At 39.0% G+C, this 24766-nt stretch overlaps 3 protein-coding genes and 1 long non-coding RNA gene across 6 annotated transcripts; all 4 read left to right on the top strand.

Moving 5' to 3' along the window:
* Positions 1-884: 884 nt before the first annotated feature.
* LOC110059581 (uncharacterized) lies at positions 885-5529 on the top strand. The gene is made up of 4 exons (XM_020766300.2): positions 885-1035; positions 3018-3107; positions 3834-3914; positions 4752-5529. The coding sequence occupies exons 1-4, from the start codon at positions 977-979 to the stop codon at positions 4927-4929; spliced, it is 408 nt and encodes a 135-aa protein (XP_020621959.1). The 5' UTR covers positions 885-976; the 3' UTR covers positions 4930-5529.
* Positions 5530-9409: 3880 nt separating this feature from the next.
* LOC149117001 (uncharacterized) lies at positions 9410-10847 on the top strand. Its single transcript, XR_016205525.1, has 2 exons — positions 9410-9828; positions 10305-10847. It is a non-coding gene; the product is annotated as an uncharacterized LOC149117001 (long non-coding RNA).
* An 826-nt stretch (positions 10848-11673) lies between these two features.
* Positions 11674-21020, top strand: LOC149117000 (uncharacterized). Of its 3 annotated transcripts, none has more exons than XM_089282698.1 (4): positions 11674-12489; positions 13039-13134; positions 19808-20081; positions 20956-21020. In XM_089282698.1, exons 1-4 carry the CDS (start codon positions 12457-12459, stop codon positions 20958-20960), a joined length of 408 nt encoding a protein of 135 aa, XP_089138824.1. In that variant the 5' UTR covers positions 11674-12456; the 3' UTR covers positions 20961-21020. The 3 variants fall into 3 exon arrangements, with proteins under 3 accessions (XP_089138824.1, XP_089138825.1, XP_089138823.1); XM_089282699.1 differs by having other exon boundaries at positions 11674-12537; positions 13022-13134; XM_089282697.1 differs by lacking the exon at positions 20956-21020 and having other exon boundaries at positions 19808-20703.
* A 93-nt stretch (positions 21021-21113) lies between these two features.
* Positions 21114-24427, top strand: LOC110059586 (monocarboxylate transporter 4-like). Its single transcript, XM_089282696.1, has 3 exons — positions 21114-21539; positions 22378-22746; positions 24027-24427. The coding sequence occupies exons 1-3, from the start codon at positions 21114-21116 to the stop codon at positions 24093-24095; spliced, it is 864 nt and encodes a 287-aa protein (XP_089138822.1). The 3' UTR covers positions 24096-24427.
* Positions 24428-24766: the final 339 nt, after the last annotated feature.

Genomic DNA, 24766 nt, shown 5'->3' with positions numbered 1-24766 from the left:
GTTATATGCCAAACACTATGTTTCTTTGACTGATTATCCAGTTGCAAATGATTGTCAAACCCGCCCACAAATCCTCAGCCCAACCCACAGAAGATGTCAAACTAAGCCCAATTTAAGAATACTTCCTCTTCTTTTATAGAAGAATACATATGGCCGTTCTGAACGGTATCGGGATCAAATCATCTCACATACCATTTACCTTGACAACAAGAAATTTGATTGGCTGTTTATAGTAGATCCAATCTGATTGATGTGACATACATACATCTCTCACTAACTTCACTCACTCAGTCACTCAGTCACTCAGTCACTCACTCACCCATTGACCCGTCCATAACATACCCGACGCGCCGACGAAGAGGTTTTTTTTTTTTTTTTTGCAAAAAAAATAACCCAAAAATAGCACAAAACATGATACTTTTTGCTGAATAGAACATCAGCAACTGATTACAGATACATTTTTCTAGCTACAGGTCCAAAAACACTAGGAGCCAGGTGGGTCGGTTAGGAAAATTGGGCAGAGCGAGACCAGATATAATTTTGATGGGGGGTCGGGTGAAGAGATAATTCCGAGAATAAGAGTGAGTATTACAGTATAATTCTAAACCGCATAACTGTTCTTCGCAGAGTGTTTGGAACGAATCAAACTTAAACTTCACTGTAAACTCAAAACCCAGGGCAAATGAATTTGAAACAACACCACTTATTTCTCTATCACTGTTTGGATCACCTTAATGCCGAGTGACAACATTTTAGTGCATTTAAGGCTTGTTACGAGTCAGGTGTGTTTTTAGCCTCGATGCAAATGTTCTTCTTGCGTCAGGCGCATGCGTAAGATATTTTGAACATGACACTGTTTCTAAATTTAAGAGTTATATTATTGAACTACCCTCTAGCATAAAACGGAGTCGAAGACACACCTGAGAAATACAGCTCCGTTGAAAGTAGCGTGTTTAACTTTAAAGCGGAATCCGACATGGGCAATTATTGCAGTGTATGTAAAGAAAAAGTGGCGAGCGGAAAATACTGTGACAGGTTTGTACATTGACAGTTCTTCCTTCCTTGAAACCGACTTGTCTTGCCGATGTCACTTCCTTCGCAGGTATAATTTTCAGGACAAAAGAAACCTCCAAACTAACCAATACACGAATTTAACTAAGTTGAAGTTAGAAAACTGCCCGTTTTGCTTACAGCTCAACGATGAAGCTTTGTATAAAACATTCCCTTCATGGATCACTGATCATGCAGACCCAAGATCCTGCAATTTCAATGTGGCACATAGCGGCCATGTTGTCTTCTTGAAACTGAGTCTTTTTTGTTGTCTAGGTCTCTTAGGCCAACAATCTGCCGTAGGCTTGAATTCTATTTCAAGTAAATGGTCCCTTTTACAGTTTGAGGTCTAGGAACCGCTATGTTTTCCTGACGTCGAACTTTGTTCCATTGAAAATACGCACTAGCAGGAGGTAGTATGTTTCTGTATTGTTTATCTAGGCGACAAAAAAATGTTTTAGACTTATCATCCTTGCCCTAAAGCGAGAGAGAAAAAGAGAACGACTACTCCAGATCACTACAACTACAGATTCAAGTTTTGCGGCAGTATCCTACAGGGCTGTATAGAACTATGGCTGATCGAGTTGAAAATTTGGAAGTGTTTTCAGATCTCTCAATCGTATCAATCGTAGACATGTCCCTGCAAGGGTTCGAGAGAAGGAACCGTAACGTATCAGTCCTAAAAGAGACAAGTTTCCAGTGGCCGGATATTATATAAATCGCTTGCATCTGCTTTGCAAGTTACACGACGGTTAATTCTGATTTGAAATGATTTACACTGGTCAGAAAAAGATTGTAGTCTTGCTAATTTTTTCTGTGTAAACAAAACTAGTAGCTGACGCAATTCTCGGAAATGTTGCGAAATTGGGAATACGAAAGTCCTTCTAGAAGACTAAAATAGGAATGGTTCTTGTGAAAAATGTTGCAATTGGTTGGTTTTGTTGCCAGGAGCAAGATTTGCACCGAATGATATGTTTTCAATTCTAAAACAAAACGTTTCGACTAGTCCGAACGTATCAAAAGAGAGTCGAGGGAAGATCAGGATTACTAGATCCTTTCAAATTCTGTGAAAATGTAAGACCGTCGTTTCCACACTTTGTGTCACAAGACTTCGTTTAGAGTGTCTGTCATGATAAAAAAAATAAAACCTTATCTCGATCTAAGAGAAATTTTACAGATAAATAGCGGTAACTGTACCTAAACAGTTCTTACGGTGTGTTGCTTTTGATGGTATAAAAAAGATAATTTGTCTGCCGCGTAACGGCTGTCGTCAGTCACGAGCTTTTCTCAAATATTCCCCAAAGTTTTAAAGGAAACAGACCTCCTTAACCTCTATTTAACTTCATTGATGCAATTTTCTTCCCCAAACCCAAAAACCTGGGCATTATTTGGCACTCGGCGAAGCAAAATTTCTTATAACGAAGACAAAGGCAAAGGGTACAATTTCTGGGAAAAGTGGTCATAGAGAGACGAGATGGCAAACATGCCAAAGATTACTGTATAACCTAAGTCGCATGGCATCTTCGAATCTTCGTGGAGTGTCTAGAAAGATTAACTTCCAGGCACAAATAAATTAGAACCAAATTTGTCAAAACCTCTCTGCTAACTGCTCCTGGGTCTGTTAGAATCACAGTTAGAGTCATAGAAAATTAAAGTGACATTGCATAAATCGTTGATCTTCGTTATCAAACTTTGCAAATCCGATCTTAGCCGTTTAAAAATGAGGAAAATTTCCTATAATTTTGAGGAATAAAAAGATGCTTTGATGTAGAATGGGATCAGAGTATCTATTCTCTCACGAATCAATCATTAGGAAGAAAGACTGAAATGATAGCTGTTAAAGTTTGTGAACTGCAAATAAACAGAATATTTCCTTATAAAAACAGCATTAAGCAGTCGAAAAAGTTCTGGCATATTCACAGTCAGCGTTGATCGATCTTTTAAAAAAATTCAGTTACATTTTTCAGGTGTTATGAGCGAAAGTACCCCTCCTGTGGCGGCTGTGGACGGCCCTTGCAAGATAATGAGGAGAGAGTTTGTGGCTATCACAAGTTTCCGTAAGTCAATTTGCATCCTCTTAGATTACTCGGAAAAATCTAGTGTTCTATTTTTCGACATTTTACTGTCGGTGTTGTAACTTGTTATCTCGGTATTGAAGAAATATAGCATGTGTCCTTTCCAAGCAAGGTTAATGATTAAGTAGTCCAACTAAATTGTCGAAACTAAGTTACGTTCAAGGTATATATATTATTTAACTGCAATGAATGGTCGTTAAAAGAGTGTACGATTTTGACAAAATACCAGCATGAATACCAGGTTCCTAATATTGTTAGCAAAAGCTTAATGCTGGACAATTTCATTTGATCCAAATTGGGTAACTTTCTTTACTCATTTTAACCTTTCAAGTATCGTAATGGAATTTTTTTGTAGTCTGCGGTTGAAACAATTTCCGCTTCTTTAAAAAGCAACTTATGTGAGGGTCCTGGTGTCTCGGTGGGGTTTGCACTAATAGGTGAGAATTTGTAAATATTAAAAGTTAAAAACCTGCAGTGTTTCTGAACTGATAGCTGACATCTGAGAAATGGGCAGAGAAATGGGCAGAACGTTTAATTTATAGCTGAGAAATCTCCCAAAATTAAACTGATATCTGAGACCCTCGCTTCCTCATTCAAACCGATGACACTGACTGTATGAACTGTATAGGTAAAAAGAAAAATATATTCCACGCTTTTTATTAATTGCCAGCGTTTAATCGTTTCTTGTCTTTTTTGTTTCAATTTCAGATGCTACAGCCAATCGTCCGGGCAGTGCTGCCAATGTAATGCTCCAATCGACTGTAGCTTGAAAGGAGCATACTGCAGGAAGTATGCAAAATTATAGATACAAGCAAGCAACAATTTCTTGAAATATGCTATTTCTACGTCACTGGAGCAATTTTCGAAATATTCAAATTCCTACTGCAATATGAGTTCTAAACTAATTCACAGAATCGTACTAACTAGGATAGAACTATTCATATTCGGCATCAAAACTGACGACGAATACCTGTATTGTGGAGATAAGGATTCTATTTAAAACACGTTTATTGAATGCCCGTTTACGATGTCCTTTGCAAAAAAAGTTATACAATGGCTTCATGAAGCGAATTGTTGTCAGGTCTTCTCTACCACTAAGGAACTCTTGTTCGGTATTATTCCTAGCTCTAAAGAAACAAAAACAATCAATAAATTTAACTACACTACCCTATGATGTATCTCTGAGCCATTACATATATTCAAACGAAATCAATAGTAAGGGCATTTACATGCGCGAATTCATTAATAAATTATCTCAAGTACAATCTGAAAATATCCATTAATTGAAGCAAATATTTAAAATAAATATTAAGTGACGAAAAGACTCCTCTGATATAGGGATAGTAACAATCTTTCGAATTCCCCTGCATCCTGACCATCTCTGTCACTACTATTTAGATGTTAAGGTATCGTAAGTAATGCACAGTGTAGAGAACACAGTAAACGCGTAATGTTGTAAGTAATGTTAGTATAGTAAGTTGCATTAGTATTGTAAGAATTGTAGCTGTTGCATGACGATCAAAAAGAACGAAATAAGTTCTAGAACTTCAGATACGATTTACTAAGTCGTCTACTGCGATTCCACTGCCTGTGTTTGAACTAAAACAGTTTTTATTTTGTTTGCAGTTGTTACGATGTCCTGTACCCCCCTCCTCCGAGGGTTCGAGGGACATACAATGGTTGTGAGATGACCTTGTATCTGAGGGATGATGAGTTCAATTCCAAGCTGCAGCCTCTGGCATATGCCTTTGGCAGAGGATTGAGTGATGGAGGACAGCGGCGCTATTACCTTAAGGACTCTTAGTTTTCATAAGCTTTGGCTCCCTGGTTAGTTAGAAACATTTAGAGTCAAACAAACCAAAATACTTTCTGTAGCACCTAGTCATGGCATAAAAATACATGTTTTAATGGAGAGGTTTTAGTTTGGGTTTTGCATGTAATTTGCAGTTGCTTTGGTTTTGCATTATCACGGTAAGCCATTGGCTAAAGTTTTCCCGCGTTTCGCGCTGTCTATGTTTTAGTTGCTTCGAGTTTTGATTGGTTCACTCACTGCCGGGACTGTCTGTGTCCTTTGTAACTGACCAGAATCATTTCTTCGGTTTTGGTCTTCCGACACATAACACAACAGATCATAGGATGGATTTTATGGTTGGTACATGCAACTTATATAAGTTTGCTCTGGACTTGTTTTTCCTTATGTAAGTTACGTTAAGCTAAAGCATTGTTTGCAGTACAGTAGTCTAAAATCTAGTTGTTTTAGTTTAGTATTAGACAAACAGGAAAAAGCACCCCCTGACGGAATTTAACCTGTATTATAATGTTACTTGATACATCGTGTCTTAGATTTTTGAAGAATAGATTGAAAGGAACTGCTCATTAAATGTTTGGGAGCCAATACAAAAAAGTCTGGTTTATTACTTTTGTAAAGGAAATCTTGTCAATGTTGCGTCACTGCGGAATGAGAAACTTAACTTTTATCACCAAGTGTTAAGAAAGGCTAAGTCTTACTCAGGCCAGCTGATCCAGACCGTCGGTCTATCCCAGTCTCGCATGAAGCGGTAAGGAGAATTTCTATTACTCCCTGGTTGGAATGCTGGTCCATTTATACACCTGGGTGAAGGGGGGGCACTGTGAGAGTGAAGTGGTTTTCCAAAGAACACAACACAGCACAGTGACTTCGGCCTGGGCTCCAACTCAGACCACTCGATCCAGAGTCCACCGCGAAAACCATCGGGCCATCGCGTCTCCATCCAAGTTTAAAGTAAGGTATCAAACACGAGAGACAGTGTTTCATCAGGATATCCAAACACCGAGAAGAGAGAGTTGAAAATACGATGCGCAGCGGAGTATATTTTGACGAAATTCGAGGTGTTTGGATATCTGATGAAACAGTGTGTCAAGTGTTTGATATATCTTCTCAATCGAAGCAAAAACTGAGGAGTAAAGGGAGAAGTAAAATCGTCAAACCTTCTTCACGGTTGTGATTTTCTTTGTTTTAACTTGATGAATTATTAATGATTTGAGAAGTAACAAATATAAATCGATGAAACAGAAATAAAAATCTCCCGTTGTGCTTTCTTCGGTAATATCTAACGAAATCATTCTGAAGTTTATTTTGGCTTTCTTTTACCTATGATACCCATTTTCGAACTTCCCAAGAGAATTTAAAAGATGTACGAAATGAAAGGCGCGAGCCTCGCAGAACGGCGAGTTATAACTCTACCATACCACTTTTTCGGAGCATCATTTCCCACCCAGAGAAAACACGTTAAAAACGTTTGCCTGTGTTTTGTTTAACTGTCAAGCCCTGAAAAACAGGGCTTCCACGGAGTCGAGGTGGCATGTACAGACCATGGGTTTTCGTCACTTTCGAGGGTAATTAAGGCTGGTTTTCGCTGGCGTCGGAGTCGGAATCGGAGTCGGAGTCGGGGTCATAAGAGCGCTTTGACACAGCAGTAAAAATAGAAAATCGGAGTCGTAAGCGGAGTCATAAGCTCGACGGAATCGGATTCAGAACGTGATCTCTTCCGATTCCGTTTACGTTCCGTCGCTTATGATCCAGTGAAAACTAGATTGTTGGAAGAGGAAGAACCAACCAAACGGATCGAACATTGTTATTGGTTTACTGTTCCGCTTCTACTTCCGACTCCGAAAATCTAGTTTTCACTAGACCGTAAGCGAAAAAGTCATAAGCGGAATCGGTATTCTGCTTCCGATTACGGCGCTTTGATTTTCACCAGATCGTATCTACGCTCTACGCTTCTGATTACGACTCCGAATACGACTCCGTCGCTAGTGAAAACCAGTCTTTAGGCTCGATCAGAAGCCACTGTTCCGTAAAGGAACTCGCTAGGACCCCCGGGACGTCATTAATCCCCACTTGACGGAAACTTGAACGGAGCTTGCATAATTCATGGATAAGAGGTCAAAAATGGAGCGTTAAAAATGATTGAAAGAATGTGTTTCTTAGGCCTAAACGTACGCCTGTTCAAATTGCGGAAACACTGGCAACATTTCTTCGTCTTTATGAAGCTGTAACAACTGAAAATAAAAAGAAAGACAACAACTTCAAGGAGAAATTCAAAGAAGAAATACTGAAGTGTACCTTTGTTTTGTTAAGTTTTTTTTTTTGCATAGTATTATGCATATTACTACTGTTGGTCAATTGCCACCCCAAGCCTTGTTTTGATGCAACCCTTCGTTAAATGTCGATAAAGATATATTTTTTTTACTTTTGTATAATTCGTAGGCTTACATACATACATTACATTACTTTATATTTACCCTCGGATTTCAGAGTAGCTTATGCAGCTAATATCTCCGAGCATTTAACCATCAGATGAGTGATAAACCACCACGCCGGGAACTACGTCCCCTACTCTTTTCGATCAGTGTGTGGGTTCTTTTACGTCCCACAGAATTAATTATGAAGAGTTGTGAGACGGGGCCTACGGTTTAACGTCCTTATCCGAGAAGACTAGAACGTCTAACCATTTGCAGATATCATTACAAAGGCAGCACTTGGACTGGAAAGGCTTGGACTACGAAATCGATGCTTGGGATCAAATGAACAAGTCGGACGTAACAATGCACAAGGGTTGTTTTGTTGGTTCTTATTTAAATTGACTAGAAACTGGCATGTGGTTTTTCCTTCAATCCTATTTCTATAAAGCTTGCTTCTAGAATTTACTTAGGTGGGAAGGAATCCCAAGGATATGGTTGAGTGCTTGCTTAGTAATGTACTTCAACCACATTTTACTCCCAGGTCTTGGTATGACATTTTGTATTGCAAAAAGCTTTTGCTAAGATATTTTCAGGGATTTTGCGTGATTTTACTCCGATTGTCAACCTCTTATTTAGTTTTGCTAATAACAATGTAAAATAGTCTTAAAGCCCTTCGAAACAATGTTATCCTTGCGTCGGTGAGAAGCTTTAATACATGTACGGTACGTGCTTATTCGTAACTATTTGCTGTATCTGATGTTTCAATGAAATCTGCGATGTACTGGTTATGCAACGCTTTCGAGTTAGATACCATAAGATATCCCACGAGTCACTTGTATTTTCTCAGTATACACACTCGCCTTAATGCCAAAAACAAACAAACAAACAAACAAACAAAAAAAACAAGTGAGAAGTGGGATATTCCACGACGAAACATTGCATTGCCACTGCATTGGTTGAGTGTGTAATACATGTAAATAGAAGATATTACACGGTGGCGAGAAGACTTCAATTTTATCTGCGCTCACTCGTGAGATATTGTTTTACCACTCGAACATAAAATTCATATTTTTGAGCCAACGAGTAATGATCTTTTTATAGAGCAGACAAAAAATACAGAAGCGAGTCGAAAACACAAACCGTATGTGAACTGCAGCTCGGCGGCTGGAATATATTGAACAAATCTCCTCTGGTTTACTTTGAGGAAACTCCTTGAACAGTTTTAAGCCACATGAAGTTTCCTTCTTCATTTTGGCATTTCATGCTCCTTAGTGAAGAATTTTATGTCGGCATCAGAAAATTTATCTTCCCTCGCTCGCCATCTTTCCAATACCGTTTGGCAAAGTTTGGCAGCCGTGCACTGTGATGGTTCGAAACGACGTCATAAAGATATCACACTACTAGTGAGGATATGGAAAATACGCCACTACCGTCCCAGATGTAAATTCTTAAGAATTTTACAATTGGTGTATTTGTATAGGTAATCATACGGTTTCGAGTTCAATTTGGAATTAATTTGCATGAGTGAGTTTTTCAAAAAGCTGAAATTGCACGAGCCGCTTCGGCGAGTGCAATTTCAGCTTTTTGAAAAACTCACTCGTGCAAATTAAGATCTTTCTCGAAGCCATTTTTTCTCATTCGAGAAAACTTTTTTCAAAGTTTCAGCACAAAATTTTCATCATCATTTTACATGATATCATTTTCTTAGAAAAGTTGCTATTTTCTTACAGTCAATCATAATCCAGAATTTCGATGTGTAATTTGCACTGGTGTTACACTTTTTGCACTGATGTTACACTTTTTGCACTGGTGTTACACTTTTTGCACTGGTGTTACACTTGAACTGCACTGCTCTTAGCCAATCAGCATCGAGTAATTTTTTCATGTGTATTATTATCAGCAGAACACTCGTGTCTGAATAATAATGACGAATACCCGTGACGAGTACCCGAGTACGAGTTACTACCATTATTTATTGAAAACTGAAAACAAGAATAGTTTTAACATGTTTTAAACCCCTCCCGTAGTCAGTTGCCTATTCCCTAGGCTGCAGTTAATCCCTTTTGACCGTGAGGGCCTGGGAGAAAGCCATATAGGAAGTAGAATTGCAGGCAAAATAATCAGTCCTCTGTCACGCGCTGCAAATTCATCAGACACACCGATTCCAGAAAAAAACCGGAAGTTGCATGCAAGCGAGGCTTAATAGCCCTCGAGCTTTCAAAATGGCGGTCGAGATGTCGGGGAAGAACGAAAAAATTCGAATGTATGTAGGTTAGAGCAACTTGTCAGGAACAAATATGGTAAGGAAAAGGAAAAGAGCTGGAAACAAGTGTTGTACGGCTGCAAACTCTAATAATCGAAGCAAAAACCGACCTAATTCATCATTTCCACGACTGAGTTTCCTTCGGACAAGCCAGATAAAGAAAGAACGAAAAAGTGGGAAATACTTATGAAAAGGGGAGATGCCTATTTTACTTCGGTAGGAAATATTTTCTGTTTTTCCGAGCACTTCTTGCCAAGTGATTTTAAACTGAGTGCACTTATTGAAACTGGGAGCCGTACCCTCGGTTTTCCCCTGCGCAAAAGTTGAGGAGGAATCTCTGTGTAGAGCGAAAAGATGCGAGGCATCAGAGTCTGGCAAAGAAGCTAGAAGTGAATACAGATGTGAATACCCATCAGCTTCAATCAACTTAGGAATTAATCAGTTTTCATGCCTCTGAGGTAAACAAAAAAAGTTTCTCAAAAACAATGTTGAATGTGGAAGGACATTAGTGATTTAAATACAGCCAGTGATGAATTTTGAATCCTTTTCACTCGCTTAATATGTCCGCAAGATCTGGCTTTTAGGTTTAATATTTCAGAATTAGTAGTGTCAGATAAATTATTGCATGGGCCAATTTCCTGTATTTTATGTTGGGGAGCCTGCCCATTATTTATTTACCTGAACTTTTTTAGGCTGAATTTGAAAACATAAAGTGCAGAATAGACTGCAGGGAGATAGACGGTCAGATACCCAAGACTTGGAGAAGCAGAGTGAACTACTAAAAGTATGACAACACATTTTAAGGCCTTGTAGGAATTTCCCTAATGTCAGGGATTGGATAGAAAGCATTTACTGGCAAGGAAGAAGGTTATAATCTTCATTCCTTCTATGTGACCGAGTAAACCAGAGCTGACGATAATTTTACTAATTTTCTAAGGAAGACTGTTTTTCAACCATGAACCAGAACTGCAAATGTAAGAATACAAGCTGCAATGGCTGTTAGGAGAATAAATGGATGGCATATAATTGATGGTATAACTTCACTAAGGTTGTGTAAAGTTGTTAATCAACCCTGGATAGTGAGCTATTTGCTTGTAAACTGGCGGAAAAATAAGTTATCTAATAATTCCTGACACCTAATGTTTAATTTGTCATTTGGTAGTGAATGTAAACAGAGTACATGATATTGTTCATTAGTGGCAATTAAATATTTGGTGATTTCCACCATACTGAAATTGTGCATTATGTGGCTTCATGTTCTATTTTCTGGCACAGGGTGTAACATAAAAGGACACATGGTCTGGTGTATAATTTGCTAATAACATAAAAGTACAATTGAATTTGACCTCATTGAGAATTTCCTACATTGTATGATCTTATAGTTTCCCAAATGGTTTGAACTATTTTGAAATATTCACTCAACATTATCAGAGACAAACTAGAAGTAGGTGAATTCTCTCATATTAAATCTTGGACAAACTTATTGGAACTTTGATATACATTATTTATTCTGGCTTTAGCAATAATCACATCTTGTAAGGCCATCTCTAAGCATTAGGTAAGCCAGTTCATATAATAATCATATATGTGTCATAAATTGTTCAATATTCCTTAGCATCTCCTTCCACCATTCTATGTCCAAGGCAATTTGCTCATTAAAAATTCTCAGTTACTTCCAATTTATAGCCAGGACATTCCAAGTCTGTTCACAACAAAGAGTAGTTGTTGTACATTGCACTTCATAAACTGAAGTAAATATGACTCTTTTTTATTTTTAAACCAGTATCAAACATTTTGCATATTGATTTTATAAGGCAATCTTTCAGGGTCTCACCATCCATAAAAATGACATTCTTGGCTTCAATGATTTCATGGAGATTGCTCTTACTTGGGTCTGTAACCAGCTCAGCTGGGGAGCCCCCAAAATTTCCCTTTTCTCTTGTACAAAAAAAGCATTTTGTTACTTGCACCTTCGTCTATCCCTGCTGATGCATTATTAAATGATAATTTTATTTTGATAATTTTGATAATTTTATTTTTGATAATTTTGATGATTTTATTCGTGATTTCACCAATGAATCAGCTTTGTGATTGCGTCCTACCCTGTAACGCATTGATGCTGTCACTGTACCGAATCCTTGTTTGCACCATTCTTGGCGAGTAGATCGTAGTCTTGTTTGATACTCTGATTAGCATCTTTTGAACTCAAGGATTTGCCTTATTCTCTCGCACCGATTGTTAATTCATGAAGAGAGATCGGATGTTCTGACTGAAGTCGTCAGCGAAAAATGAATCAGCGGTAGGAAATTTGTTTACGTTTGGATGTTGTGTTGCAATATTCCCGATATCCGGAACAATTTTTAAAGTTACTTCCGTATGTTCTTTCGAGCTCTTGCTTCATCGGTTTTACTACTTTAAGCTACTTTAGCTTTAGTAAAGCTATTGTTCGGGTCAGGGTCGTAGATTTTTAAAATTTTCATTTCATTCAGATTCTTTTTCCTAAACTGATCATGAATAAAGTTCTTTTCGGCAATAAAAATGGTGAGGTTGTTTTTTCGCATATTAGAGATCGAGACAATCGAAGGATGGCAAACATATCTTTCCAAAAGTTCCTTTATTTTGCCACTTTAATTTATACGGCGACTTTTAAGCCAGAATTTCAATTGCCTAAGTGTCAATTTTTCAATCTGTTCTTCGCTCACACTGACGCCGGGAATATCATCAGAATAGAGATTGACATCTCTTCTTCGTTCGCCACGTTGCTTTGAATATTTACCGCGAGGGCTATTAAGCCTCGTTTCGGTCCGACTTCCGGTTTTTTCTGGAATCGGTGTATTGGCTCACATGAAGAATCCAAAACCTGTAATTTTCAACAAAGTAGGTATTGTAAAAGTGTCACTGTTTTAAAACAAGTTACACCGAAAGGTAAGATACTGTAAGCAGTAAAATGACATGAGCATTAGAGCAACCATTCATCTCCAATTTGGCAGAGGAGCGAGTGGCCCGTGATAAATCACGATATTTGTGCTCCAGAAGATCGCTTACATAAATCTACTAGCGTTCTTTCGCGAATGCCGTTCTCTTTTGGCTGCACTTCTCACTATACTGTTGTAGAGAGCGAATAATCCAACTGTAAATTAGAAGTCCTTATTAGAAGTCCTTAATCGCTAAAACGGTTCAAAGAAGGAACACATAGGAGAATGAACCTGTCTGGTAATATTGTACATTTTTACGTTACTTGCATTTTGACTTCCTCTACTGAACCCTGAAAGTATTGCATATAAATACTATGCAATGCTTAATTTTTGATAGGCTTTTATAAATAGGGCAGACGAAGAGTTTTTCTTGGCAAAATGTTGAATATTGTTTAAGATTGTTTAGGCCGCTATTATGTGTTATCGACGTTCAGATTACGTGACTACATAGGAAGAACCCAAGGTAATGGCAGGGGTGCAGGATGCCAAGATTGAGCTTCAAGGAATAAACAAGTCTCTCTGTGTGAACTTGGCTCGCGACTCCAAGGTAAGATCTTTAAACAAATTCAGACAGTAATATGTTGAAATCCCGCTTGCTGGTGGTGAAATGAACGTGTAATAACAACTTTACGTCTGGAAAGTCAAGATAATTATTTACACTGAACTGGCTGAAAAGATTGACTGCTTTCTTGTCTTTTGGTTGTCTTTTGAATTTTCTGTTTCTCATGAAACGGAAAATTCCCATTGGTTGAAAGGTGAAAAAAGTGTCATCACCTTGACAACGGCTGATCATGATTGAGTCCAGTATGGCAAGCCATTTGTAGCAAAATTCAATCCTTGCAATATATGTTTAATCCTTTAATTAATGGTTTTATTTAAACATATAAAAAGGCATTCAATCCAATGGCAAATAAAATTTTTGGTTCAATTCAATCTTTTAATTTTCATGATTCAATCCAATACCTGGAATATCGATTCAATCCAATACCTGAAATATTGATTCAATCCAATACCTGGAATATTGATTCAATCCAATACCTGAAATATTGATTCAATCCAATACCTGGAATATTGATTCAATCCAATACCTGGAATATTAATTCAATCCAATACCTGAAATATTGATTCCATCCAATTCCTCGAATATTGATTCAATCCAATACCTTGAATATTGATGCAATCCAATACCTCGAATATTGATTCAATCCAATGCCTCGAATAATGATTCAATCCAATACCTCGAATATTGATTCAATCCAATACCTCGAATATTGATGCAATCTTCCTGGGCCGAGTGCGGCCAACAGGAACGAGAGTAACTGAGCACTAGAGAGCACTGAAAACATGGCGGGCGAAGGAGAGCTAGAGTTAGAAGTTGAGTTTCCTAAGTTTCTTGCAGACGTCTCGGATAAAACGGAAATAATTTTTCAGAATTTTGACTCAGAAGTTGCAGAAGCGCACACCGAAGTTCTTGATCAAACCATTAGTCTGCTTAGGTAAATGAGGCATTGCTACAACCGAGACACAAGGGACACGGAGAATTTAGATTCCATTACTGTCGCTTTTGTAGATGTAAGTTAACCAATTTTTATGTGACAAACATATTTGTTTATTAAAAGCTGTGTGTGCTAGCTTTTTGTGGCAAATAACATAAACTGTGGCGAACTGTGCTACCACATTGGTCTTTGGTATTGTGCATATTTCTGCTGTCCAATCATTACTGGCACACTAAACTTTGAACTGTAAACAAAATTTTTGCTGTGCTACCCAGTCAAACATTTTTCTCACAAAAACTGTTTGTGTAAACCTGGCTTTATGTTATTTTTGAAATAAGAACCTTTACATTTTACAAGACAGCAATCATTGAACATTGGGATGTGTTTTAAGTTTTTCAATGTTGTCGTCTCATGTTTTGCATTATTTAACGCACCTTTGGTACTTCTTTCCTAAAAACGATGTTTTTCTTGATATTCTATGACAAACATTGCACCAATTTGTTGTGAATATTATTGGGTACCCAGCGCTCAAGGCTAACACTACTGCCAACTAGCCACACATTTCAGTTTTGAATAGTAGATTTTGCACTTTCACTAGCCATTGTGACAATCATGATGGAATGGAGTACTGGTCTACTGGATGAAAACAAAATTGAGAATTATCCTGACAAAGTAAAACTGAAGAGAATAGAAACTAATGAAAACAGGGAAACTATGAGGGGATTTCATGGAAATAATTGCCTTAATAAGCACATGATAAATATTTAACTATTAAACAGAGATAAAAGAAAATGGTACCACTGATAGAAGTACATCAGAGATTGAACATAAGCATATTCAAGAAAAGCAGGATTCGTGTTTGTGGGAGTGAAATTTTCTTAGTGATTATTACTAACATTTTAGATGCAACAAGAAATGTCCAAGATTGACCACTCTTATAAAAAAGTCAGTGAAACTGTGTATTAAAAAGGCTGGCTGGTGCAAAGTTAGTTTTGGCTAGTGACAGGAAACCTGTTAGTAGCCATTATGCCATTGCACCAAGAATTTAGTCTTGTGTCCTGGGTACTTTTGAAAATAAGATAACAAATTAACCTTGCAACATTTTAACATCTGTTTTGATAAGCACCTGAAAAATCTACAAGGCAGAGTAGTGCACATGGCAGTTATAGAATGCCCTGATTTCTCTTCAGTTTAGTTGTGTTGCTAGACGTTAGGCATTCTGTAATTCAAGCAGTTTCTGAGTTTTGTATATCAATGAAAAGAAAGATGAGAAAATAATTTACTTGATACAAAATTCAGCTGAACTAGCTCTGGTATAGGCTAAGGGTTCCAGGGTCCCAGTGGCACATCCCCACCCAGAAATTCCCAAAGTACCCCCCCCCCGTGCCATACCGTCTGTCACTCTTCTTTGAATAGACCATTTTACAGTTGTCTGCTCAGTGACCTGGCCTTTGTATCGTAGCGAGGGTAGAGTTGACCTTGTTTTGATACAGACCTCACTGCTTTTGTTGTGTAAAACAAGTTGTTCTGATGCTAACTAGGTGCATTTACATGACAAAAGCAGTGAGGTCTGTATCAAAACAATGTCAACTCTAGCCTCGCTGCCATACAAAGGCCAGGTCACTGAGCAGACAACTGTAAAATGGTCTATTGTCCATCTCGAAACTCCAATCATCTCTGTTATAGTTGTCCAGATGAATCCTAGTCCTCAAAGTTGCTCAAGCACCTCAACAGGAATTTTAAGAAATGGTCTTCCACGCTTTCCTCTTTTTTCGCTTTCTATCATAATGGATTCCGCAGTAAAAATTGACGGAGTAATAGTTCTGCGACGCAACACACTGAGCACATCTACAAAAGCGACAGCAATGGAATCTAAATTTTCGTTGTCCCTGGTGTCTCGGTTGTAGTAATGCCTCATTTACCTAAGCAGACTAATGGTTTGATCAAGAACTTCGGCGTGCTCTTCTGCAACTTCTGAGTGAAAATTCTCAAAAATTATTTCCGTTTTATCCAAGACGTCTGCAAGAAAATTAGGAAACTCGCCTTCTAACTCTAGTTCTCCTTCGCCCGCCATGTTTTCAGTGCTCTCTAGTGCTCAGTTACTCTCGTTTTTCTGTTGGCCGCGCTCGGCCCAGGAAGATTGCATTAATATTCGAGGTGGATTGCATCAATATTCGAGGTATTGGATTGAATCATTATTCGAGGTATTGGATTGAATCAATATTCCAGGTATTGGATTGAATCAATATTCCAGGTATTGGATTGAATCAATATTTCAGGTATTGGATTGAATCAATATTCCAGGTATTGGATTGAATCATGAAAATTAAAAGATTGAATTGAACCAAAAATTTTATTTGTCATTGGATTGAATGCCTTTTTATATGTTTAAATAAAACCATTATTTAAAGGATTAAACATATATTGCAAGGATTGAATTTTGCTACAAACGGCTTGCCATAGTCCAGGCGAGTTTTGCGGCTTGCAGCAGTTGTCATCACTAACACGTGCCGTGATTCAAAATGGAGCGGTTGTTTTTAAACTACTGTAGAATCCCGTTAAGAGAAATTTCAACGTTTCTTCGCTCAAAGATCAACAGATAGAGGCTGCTGTTCATCTCTTCGGTCTAAAGAAGTTGTCGCAATTTTGCCAAGCCGCTTTGAGGAAAGTCTGATATATCAACCCTACGCAACGGCAAAAGAAATGCAAATGTAAGAATGTTGAACCCCGGGGTGTTGAACTGACTAATATAAGAGATGAAAGAGCTTAGGAATCCCTCCATTGTTGTTTCAACAAAGGAGGACTTGCTTCTGCTGATTGGAGAAGCGAAATACAAGCTTGTTTTCCAAAGACAGCGGTGGACTTTTTGGATGCAAAATTCGAAACATGTTATAGAATGAAGATTCTCCGCTAAACAATTGTGTCACGCTTATTGTAGTCGACAAATGCCACACCGTGTAACGCCTTCGGAATAAATTCTTCGCAGATATGTAAGACGTCTTGCCAAGATTCCCCAAGTGAATAGCAAAAGAATGCATATCCTACAAAAATTGGAAGGAGCGCTTGATTTCGGCTTTCTCTCCTTTTAGCAGCTTTTCTTGGAGTTGAAGAAGTCGTCTGAGATGACATTCTCGACACACGAACACACGTACGTGATGTTGTTTGCAAACTGATACTTTACCAAAGGATCTTGATAGCACAAGTGTTGTAAATATTTTTAAAAACACATCAACACTTTTCAGTTTTCGGAACATATTTCGATGTTTCAAACATCATCATCAGCCATAATGAATATATAAGGTTTACAGAAAGGTCGTTATTATATATGTAACAGCCTATACAATGAGCCTTTATAAATTTAAATTAACGTAAAATGCAAACTATTTAAACTAACCAATAAAAATTTTGAGAAGAATAATAGTGAAAAACCACTAAGCTGAAATAGATACATTTAAGGTTACTTCCCACCTTCGCGGGTGCCCTTCAAGAAAAAATTCGTACGTGCGCCAGTTTCAATAAAACCTAAACAAATCATATATCAGTAGAAAGCTTAATAAATGCAGTTTTTGAGAAAAATATAATTTAAGTGACTTTTTCTTTTGGGAAGTGTCAGTAGCCGGTAAACCGTGAAACGACCGAGAGTTGTTCTCGTGAATTAATCGGGTATCGAATGCCGCGGCACGAGCAAAATGGCTTCATCAACAGGCATCAATCAACAAAACGGTGTCAGGCTTTTTCGATATTCTGATTGGTTGCCAAGATATCCTAGTCCTAAGTTGAAGAAGCTGAAAATATACGAGACGCGTTGCGTAAATGGTCGCCACGGGAAAAAATATTTCAAATACGATAGTTTCCTGACACCGTTTTGTTTGTTATTATCCGTGGAATGGTTCGGCCAAATTTTACGAAAATCCGTGAAATCTACATACCCTATTAATTCGCTCAAAGTCGACACATTCTACGAGAAATCAAACGCGAGATTTTCGCTTAAAAAGGTTTGCAAACAACTCGCGCCGCCCCAGGAGATTATGTCGCCTCTTGAAACTGCAAGCCAATGGCGTAACAGGACCTCCTGGCGTCAACTACAATAGGTTAGAATTTCCCGGGAAAAGTGTTGCATTACAGTCACGTTTTCGATCTTTTGACCGGCAAGACGAAAGAAAAGCAATCCTGGCAATGGGTGAAGTTGCCAAAGGCAAGTAGGCTCGATTACCAGCCGCTGTTCGGGAAAGGAGCCCGCGCTCCTCCCCCGAACTCACGGCTGGACTCGTGGACTTCACATTGTTACTTTCAACCAATAAGAAATCTGCCTGCCTGAATCGAGCAGGCTGCATAAATTAGCTTTCTCGCAGTAGCAAAAAAGTTGTGCGATATGAAGTGCGATCGCATTAGTGGAACATTTAACTAAATACCGTCAACTGATGAAATCTTGCCTGATCTAAACCATAGTGGCATATACAACACGCAAAATAGTCAACAGCCTTATGCGTTAGAATCTATATTTGAATCATGTGGTGCCAGAATGTCAGATAACGAACAAAGTCAACGAAGAGAGGGATAAACGCACACATCGATCTCAAGAAACAAAACACTCAGTCGAATTGATGTGCACGGCAGTCTTCTTGAAGGGAAGCGACACCAGTCTCTGGCGAAGCCAGACAAAATTAAATTTTTATATGAGCCGAAGCAAAGCGAACTAGCAAAACATAAACATGGTGTCAACACCACGCACACCATATAACATCATGTGCGTGACCTTTGACATGACAGTTGCTACACCATAGTCAAACAGCTCTGCTCTACTCTTCTATAGAACACAACATGTAATGTCCTTCCCCAACAATAATGTGAAACAAAATAGGTTGGAGGGCCAAAATTAAAAGAAGTTGCGAAAACGCCACAAATTTTACGAGCCGTAGGCGTCATGTGGGCCTGCCTATGATTGTCATCAGGTGACATTTCCGGCCACCTGAAGCGCCGCAAGAATTAAATTATGAATTTACGTCACAGACATGCTTTGTCGCTCTCGCGTCCAGCCGTCTCTTCTCGGGGAGGAACGTAGACCTGACTCGAGAAAGCGGCGGAAATCGAGCCTAAATTGTCTCGACAATGCTTAGAACAATTGAGATGTTTAAAAACATGGGAATTTTTGTCCCGAATTTGTCCCAATTTTTGTCCCTTGCTCTTGTCCACATCTCGCGGACAAGAGCAAGGCCAATGAAGTAAAAAGTGAAATTCAACATCTGGCTACCACTTATGTCAATTCTTTTAAACGTACAACAAATGACTTAAAGAAACTTAAAATACTGAAGATGTCTACAGCCTCTCTATTCTTCTTGCTCGCTTCGCTCGCAAACCCCACCCCCCACCCCCGCGTGCCTCGCGCTCGCTTCGCTCGCTTTTTCTTTCGCGTATGTGAATATAGAGAGGCTGTGAACAGTCTACTACATATCTACATATCTACATATCTAGAAAAAGAGTCGCAAAAAGCATACCCTGGTCCCAGAGGTTTTTCTTGATTTTTCTTCTTTTCGCGAAGCGGCGAACACGAGTTTTCACCGCTTCGCGGCTCTCTCGCAGCTCTCTCATGCGGAGAAAAATCAAGAAAAACTTCTGGGACCAGGGTACAAAAAGCACTCCAAAACGAAAAGTTAATGAATGAACAGTATATATTTTCTACAAGGGAAAATTCGTTAACAAACGTGTTGCATTTCTATATTGCAGGTAATGGATTGCGAACAAAATAATGATCTATTATGGGAGACAACCATCACACAGGGGAACAAACAACAACAACAACAACAAAAACAACAACAACAGCAACAACAGGAATGCTGCCCCATGTCGACGTCATCCCGTCAGCCTGACAGCTTGTACGCGTACCTGGTGTGCTTCTGTGGTGTTGTGTGTAATTTAATCGTGTTTGGTTGTTCTTACTCATACGGTCTTTTGTTTCCATTAATTCTTGATGAGTTTAAAGAAGGAAAAGCGAAAACAGGTAATTCAAATAGCTTAGACAGTTGACTCTTTTTGCTTCCCTTCCCGAGAAGAGAAAATTATTCGGATTCGTTGGATTTGTCCATCCCGGTACGCCCTGATTTTCTCATGTAGTTTTCCATTTGGAAGCATCCAGAATCGCATTATTAGAAAGTATTTCAGAGGGCCTTTCAATGGGGGCCCATCAACCTCATCGGCCTTTCCATTTCAAAAGGTTTGATCCTACTCAAGTGAGCTTTGTGTCTTGTCTGTGTTGCTGCGGGCATTTCTTTAATCACTAGTCGTCGGCAGTCATAGACAAAATACGTGTGTGCTGTATTCATGGGAAAATCAACTCACGACCAAGTTACAGTGATACTCCCAAAACAGAGTTTAAGTTTGCTTAAATGCCTAAGACGTGTAGAAATCGTGGAATGCAGTGCTCACGAACTTAAATATAAACAAATAAACAAGCGAACAAAAACGAAGAAAAAAACAAACAAGTTTTACGAGCAGAGAACACGAAAATCGTAAAATAAGGGAGAAAATTTTCTTATTCCATTTCGAGCATGCAGTGGTTTGTGAATAACAAGAGAAAATGCGGTCTGCGCTTGTAGGAGAAGGTTAGTTGAGCACAAAAATAATCAGAGGGAGCGGCAATTCTTGAAGCCTGCTAAGCAAAACTTCTATTGGCTTGCCATGGACTCCTTTCCCAAAGGAAAAGAGAATTTCTCCGCCCGTAGGAGGCCGTAATTCTCGTAGCTTCTTCTTGGCGTACGTAACGAAACAGATAACCCACTTTGCTCTTATGATTCTACGGACTGGAACAAACGTTACCTAACCTTTCTAATTGCTAAATGGAAACTCATTTCTGTTTTGCCTTTTTATCTTGTCAGCCTGAGTAGGTTCTCTGGCATATGGCTCTACAGGCATATTTGGGCCTGTCGTTGGAGTTCTCTCTGATCGATTTAACCCTCGTATCATTGCGATAATTGGCGGTTTCATATCTACCATCGCCCTCATAGTGACGTCACAGGCTCCAAACCTAACACTGATGTACTTCTCGTATGGGATCCTTTACGGGTTTGGGTCGTCTTGTGTATTCTTTGTTGTTTTGATTATATTGCAAAGGTACTTCATTAAGAACCGCTCTATGGTGATTGGTCTTGCTGTAACGGGGCCCGGAGGAGGACTGCTTATCATGAGCCCCGTCATACAGATCCTATTGAATAACACCTCGTGGAGAGTGACGTTTATGTCCATGGCAGGAATCGTGTTTTTGACTTGTATCTTGTCGTGTTCATTTGATCCGAACGTTTCTTCAGAAAGCGAGTCAAGTGATCATCACCACACGCAATCACGGAGGTTAAACGTATGTGCAAGTTTGGATTTTTCATATTTGAAAAACAAGGAATATCTTGTGTATTTGGTGGCAAGCAGTGTGGCGTTTAATGGCATCGCCATCCCAATCGTACATCTGGTAAGCTATCAGCCACACAGCTGCAGGTACCTGTTATGCCGTAAACTCAAACACCGAATGATCTGAGCTCTCGGTGGTACACCAAATAAGATTCAGACCTTTACGATCCGAATGCAATAAAGTGACATAAAATCTCTCACATACTTACAAAAATCTCCTACTTACAATTACCATTACCAAAGAGAGATTTGATCGCGCATTTTACAAAGCGAAGAAAAGCTTTATCCAAGAAAGAATTGTCAGTTCTACTTTTTGTGAGCAACATAAATTTCGAGGTTCAGTTACGAAAGGATAGTGCTGATAAAACATGATCACGAGTCTTTTTCTTGAAAAGGAAACTTATTCTAGATTTTCGATGTTAAAATGCCATAAATTGTAGGTCATTAACTGCAACCCTTTTTAATGTCCACAGTTGGGACATTTAGAATACTCAGCCTTGGTTTCTATGAGGGACAGTCAACTAGTCCACCCTCGTTGACTTTTCGCTAATTGAAAACTTGGAGCACTTTCCATCGATGAAAAATTCTGGTTTTAATTCCGCACAATTCCAGTGAGGATTGGAATCCGGAATTTCGGAAAAGAGGACAAGCTCCCAGCGTATACCCAAAGTTTCGCATTTTTGTTTACCGGAAATTTCCGTTCCATCTGATTTTCCTGTCGAAAATTCCGGTTGAGTGGTTTGCTTTTCGAAACTTCTACAATTTTTGGAAACTTTTCTGAGAAATTTCCGTACCATTATTTACCTTTTCAAAATTTTCGGAATTTTTGGTTGAATTGAAAGCGCCCTCAGGCTCGTACTCTCATAGTTAAGTAACATCAATTTCATTTTGCCGTACAGGGTCGATATTGTCAAGAGCTTGGAATAGATGCTAACCGTGTAGCAGAGATGTTTTTCTTTAACGGACTGGCATCGACTATTTTCAGGGCCGTCACCGGCCGACTTTGCGATATCAAGAGAAACTGTCCCATATGGATCATGAGATTCACAGTGCTTGTATCTGGAACACTGGCGATTTTAATGACGCGGTGGCCGTCATTCAAGCAGCTTTTGGCGTCTTTTGTTGTTTATGGGATGATGGATGGCGCTATCGCTTCATCAATGAATGTCCTGGTTCTATCCACGTTAACCCCGAAACAGAAATCTCAAGGAATAGGCTTTTTTCATTTGTGTGTTGCAATAACACTGATAGCTGGACCCCCTTTGGAGGTACAGTATGCTTAAGGTGGCTCCCTATAGTTTTATGATCGCACGCTCGCTGAGGACGAAAGCTCATGCAGAAAGCAATCTGCGCGTTCGAAGGAAAACATCAATGTTTTTCGATATTTTATGCCGTAAACATTAGCACAAAAAGCAAAACTGACAGCGAATTTTCTCGCTTTTCCTTCGGTGAAATTCTGTATAATTTGGCAGACTGGTAGTACATATTTTTCTGTAGCCGGAGCTCGTTTTTCGTGGAAATCCATAAGACCAGTTTTTTCGCAGCGGTAAAAGACAAAGATTTACAAAAATCGAAAAAACTGCCTGTACAGACCCCACTTTTTTGTGTTTAAAATTCGTATCCCACAGGATGCGATGTGCTGTGAAACGTTTGGAAGATTTCACCGAAGGAAATTTAAGAAAATCACAAATAAAGCCATAAAAAGTAAAAACACGTTTGTTTGGGGATGTATAATTCAAGACTAAAACTCAAAATTTTAACAGAGATGACAGTAAAACACTATTTAATCATTGTTTATTACATGTAATAAGTTTGAAAGGACTGGGTGTAAAAACGAATGCAAAAACAGCATTCTCCCTTGCTCCATATTATGGTACACACAAGGGAACGTTTTCAAGTTTGTTCAATTTGCACCGGGATCTTGCTCCCAAATATTGAACCGCTTTAATATTGTGGTGCATTTTGCAGGGTGGAAATTCTGCTCCCGAGAATGAATTACGCCCATGAAATCGTTGGTACACACGGAGGAACTTTGCTCTCGGAGCGTGCCCCTGGAGCAAAACCCTTCGTCTGTATCGGCCTTGAGTGCTCTTGGGTTCATGTCCCGACCAGTCGTGGATCGCGAGCCTGTGCGCATTTGTTTGTTTCTCGCAGACTAAACTTTTGACTGCTGACCAGTACGTCGTACGCACGGAGGAGCTCTGCTCCCGGAGAGTGCCTCTTGTTCAAGGTTCGCCAACTGGCGTAACCGTTTCGTCTGTTTGTCATCCTCAGGTGGTATTCCCTTCCTAACGCCTAGGTCGTCGCGATGTTGTAGCCATTGTCATAACTACACTGTTAGCACAAAGACTTGATGCTTTTCTGTTTTCACTCATACATAATAAACAAACAAGTAATAATCATAAAGTAGGTAAATAAGTAAATAAATAAATAAATAAATAGGTAAATTAATCATGTAAATAAATTAAAAAAAAACATCAAGTAATAAATGGATAAAAATAATTAATGAATGAATTTCTTACATTTCGTCTTTCTGTCTTCCTCACAGGATTTATCGCTGATTCATTTGGCTCCTACAACCCTGCTTTCTACCTTGCAGGATCGGTGCAGATTTTAGCTGCTGGAATCCTCTTCTTAACTCATACGTCTTGTCAAACCGTGCTGTCATCGCTAGCACTGCTGTACAGGACATTAGTGTAGAAAACAGACCTGTCGTTGAGAAAATCCCGGTCTCGTGAAAACGAGTCCTATCCAAAGTCTTAAAGTCAGGATGAAATAAGCGAGCGACTGAAGTGATATATCCAACACGAGAGACCGTGGTTTACCACATTTCCAAATACGGAGAAGAGAGTTGAAAATACGCGGAACTCTGTCTTGAGTGTTCCTGATCCTCTTAATCGAAACTAAAACCAAGAAAAAAACGGAGAAATAAAATCATAAAAAAATCTATGCTTGGAGGCCTTATTCACAATAGCCACTATGATGGTTTTCCTTTGATAATGCAAATAAACCATGCCGGTCCTCTAGGAGGGGGGTGGGGGGGGGGGGCATACACTGGAGAGAAGACAGACTCGTTCCAATGGTGAAACACTTGTGCCAAAATAATTATTGAGGGCCAATTTGATATCAGCACCGTAGACACTTCTTCTGATTGGCTGATTGCGAATTTAGGTATTCTAAGTGGAGATATTGGCAAAGTGTGAAGTCAAGGTGGGTGGATATCGGTCAAGATTTATTTTTGCGTGTTTATAGAAATCTCAGTCAAGCTTTTAAATGCTGTTAGCCTGT

The sequence above is a fragment of the Orbicella faveolata genome, unplaced genomic scaffold, assembly GCF_042242905.1.
Source record: "Orbicella faveolata isolate gen_17 unplaced genomic scaffold, um_ofav_v1 contig_12, whole genome shotgun sequence".
Classification (NCBI taxonomy): domain Eukaryota; kingdom Metazoa; phylum Cnidaria; class Anthozoa; order Scleractinia; family Merulinidae; genus Orbicella; species Orbicella faveolata.
Note: the sequence above shows the minus strand (reverse complement) of the source record. Positions and strands in the feature narration are given on the sequence as shown.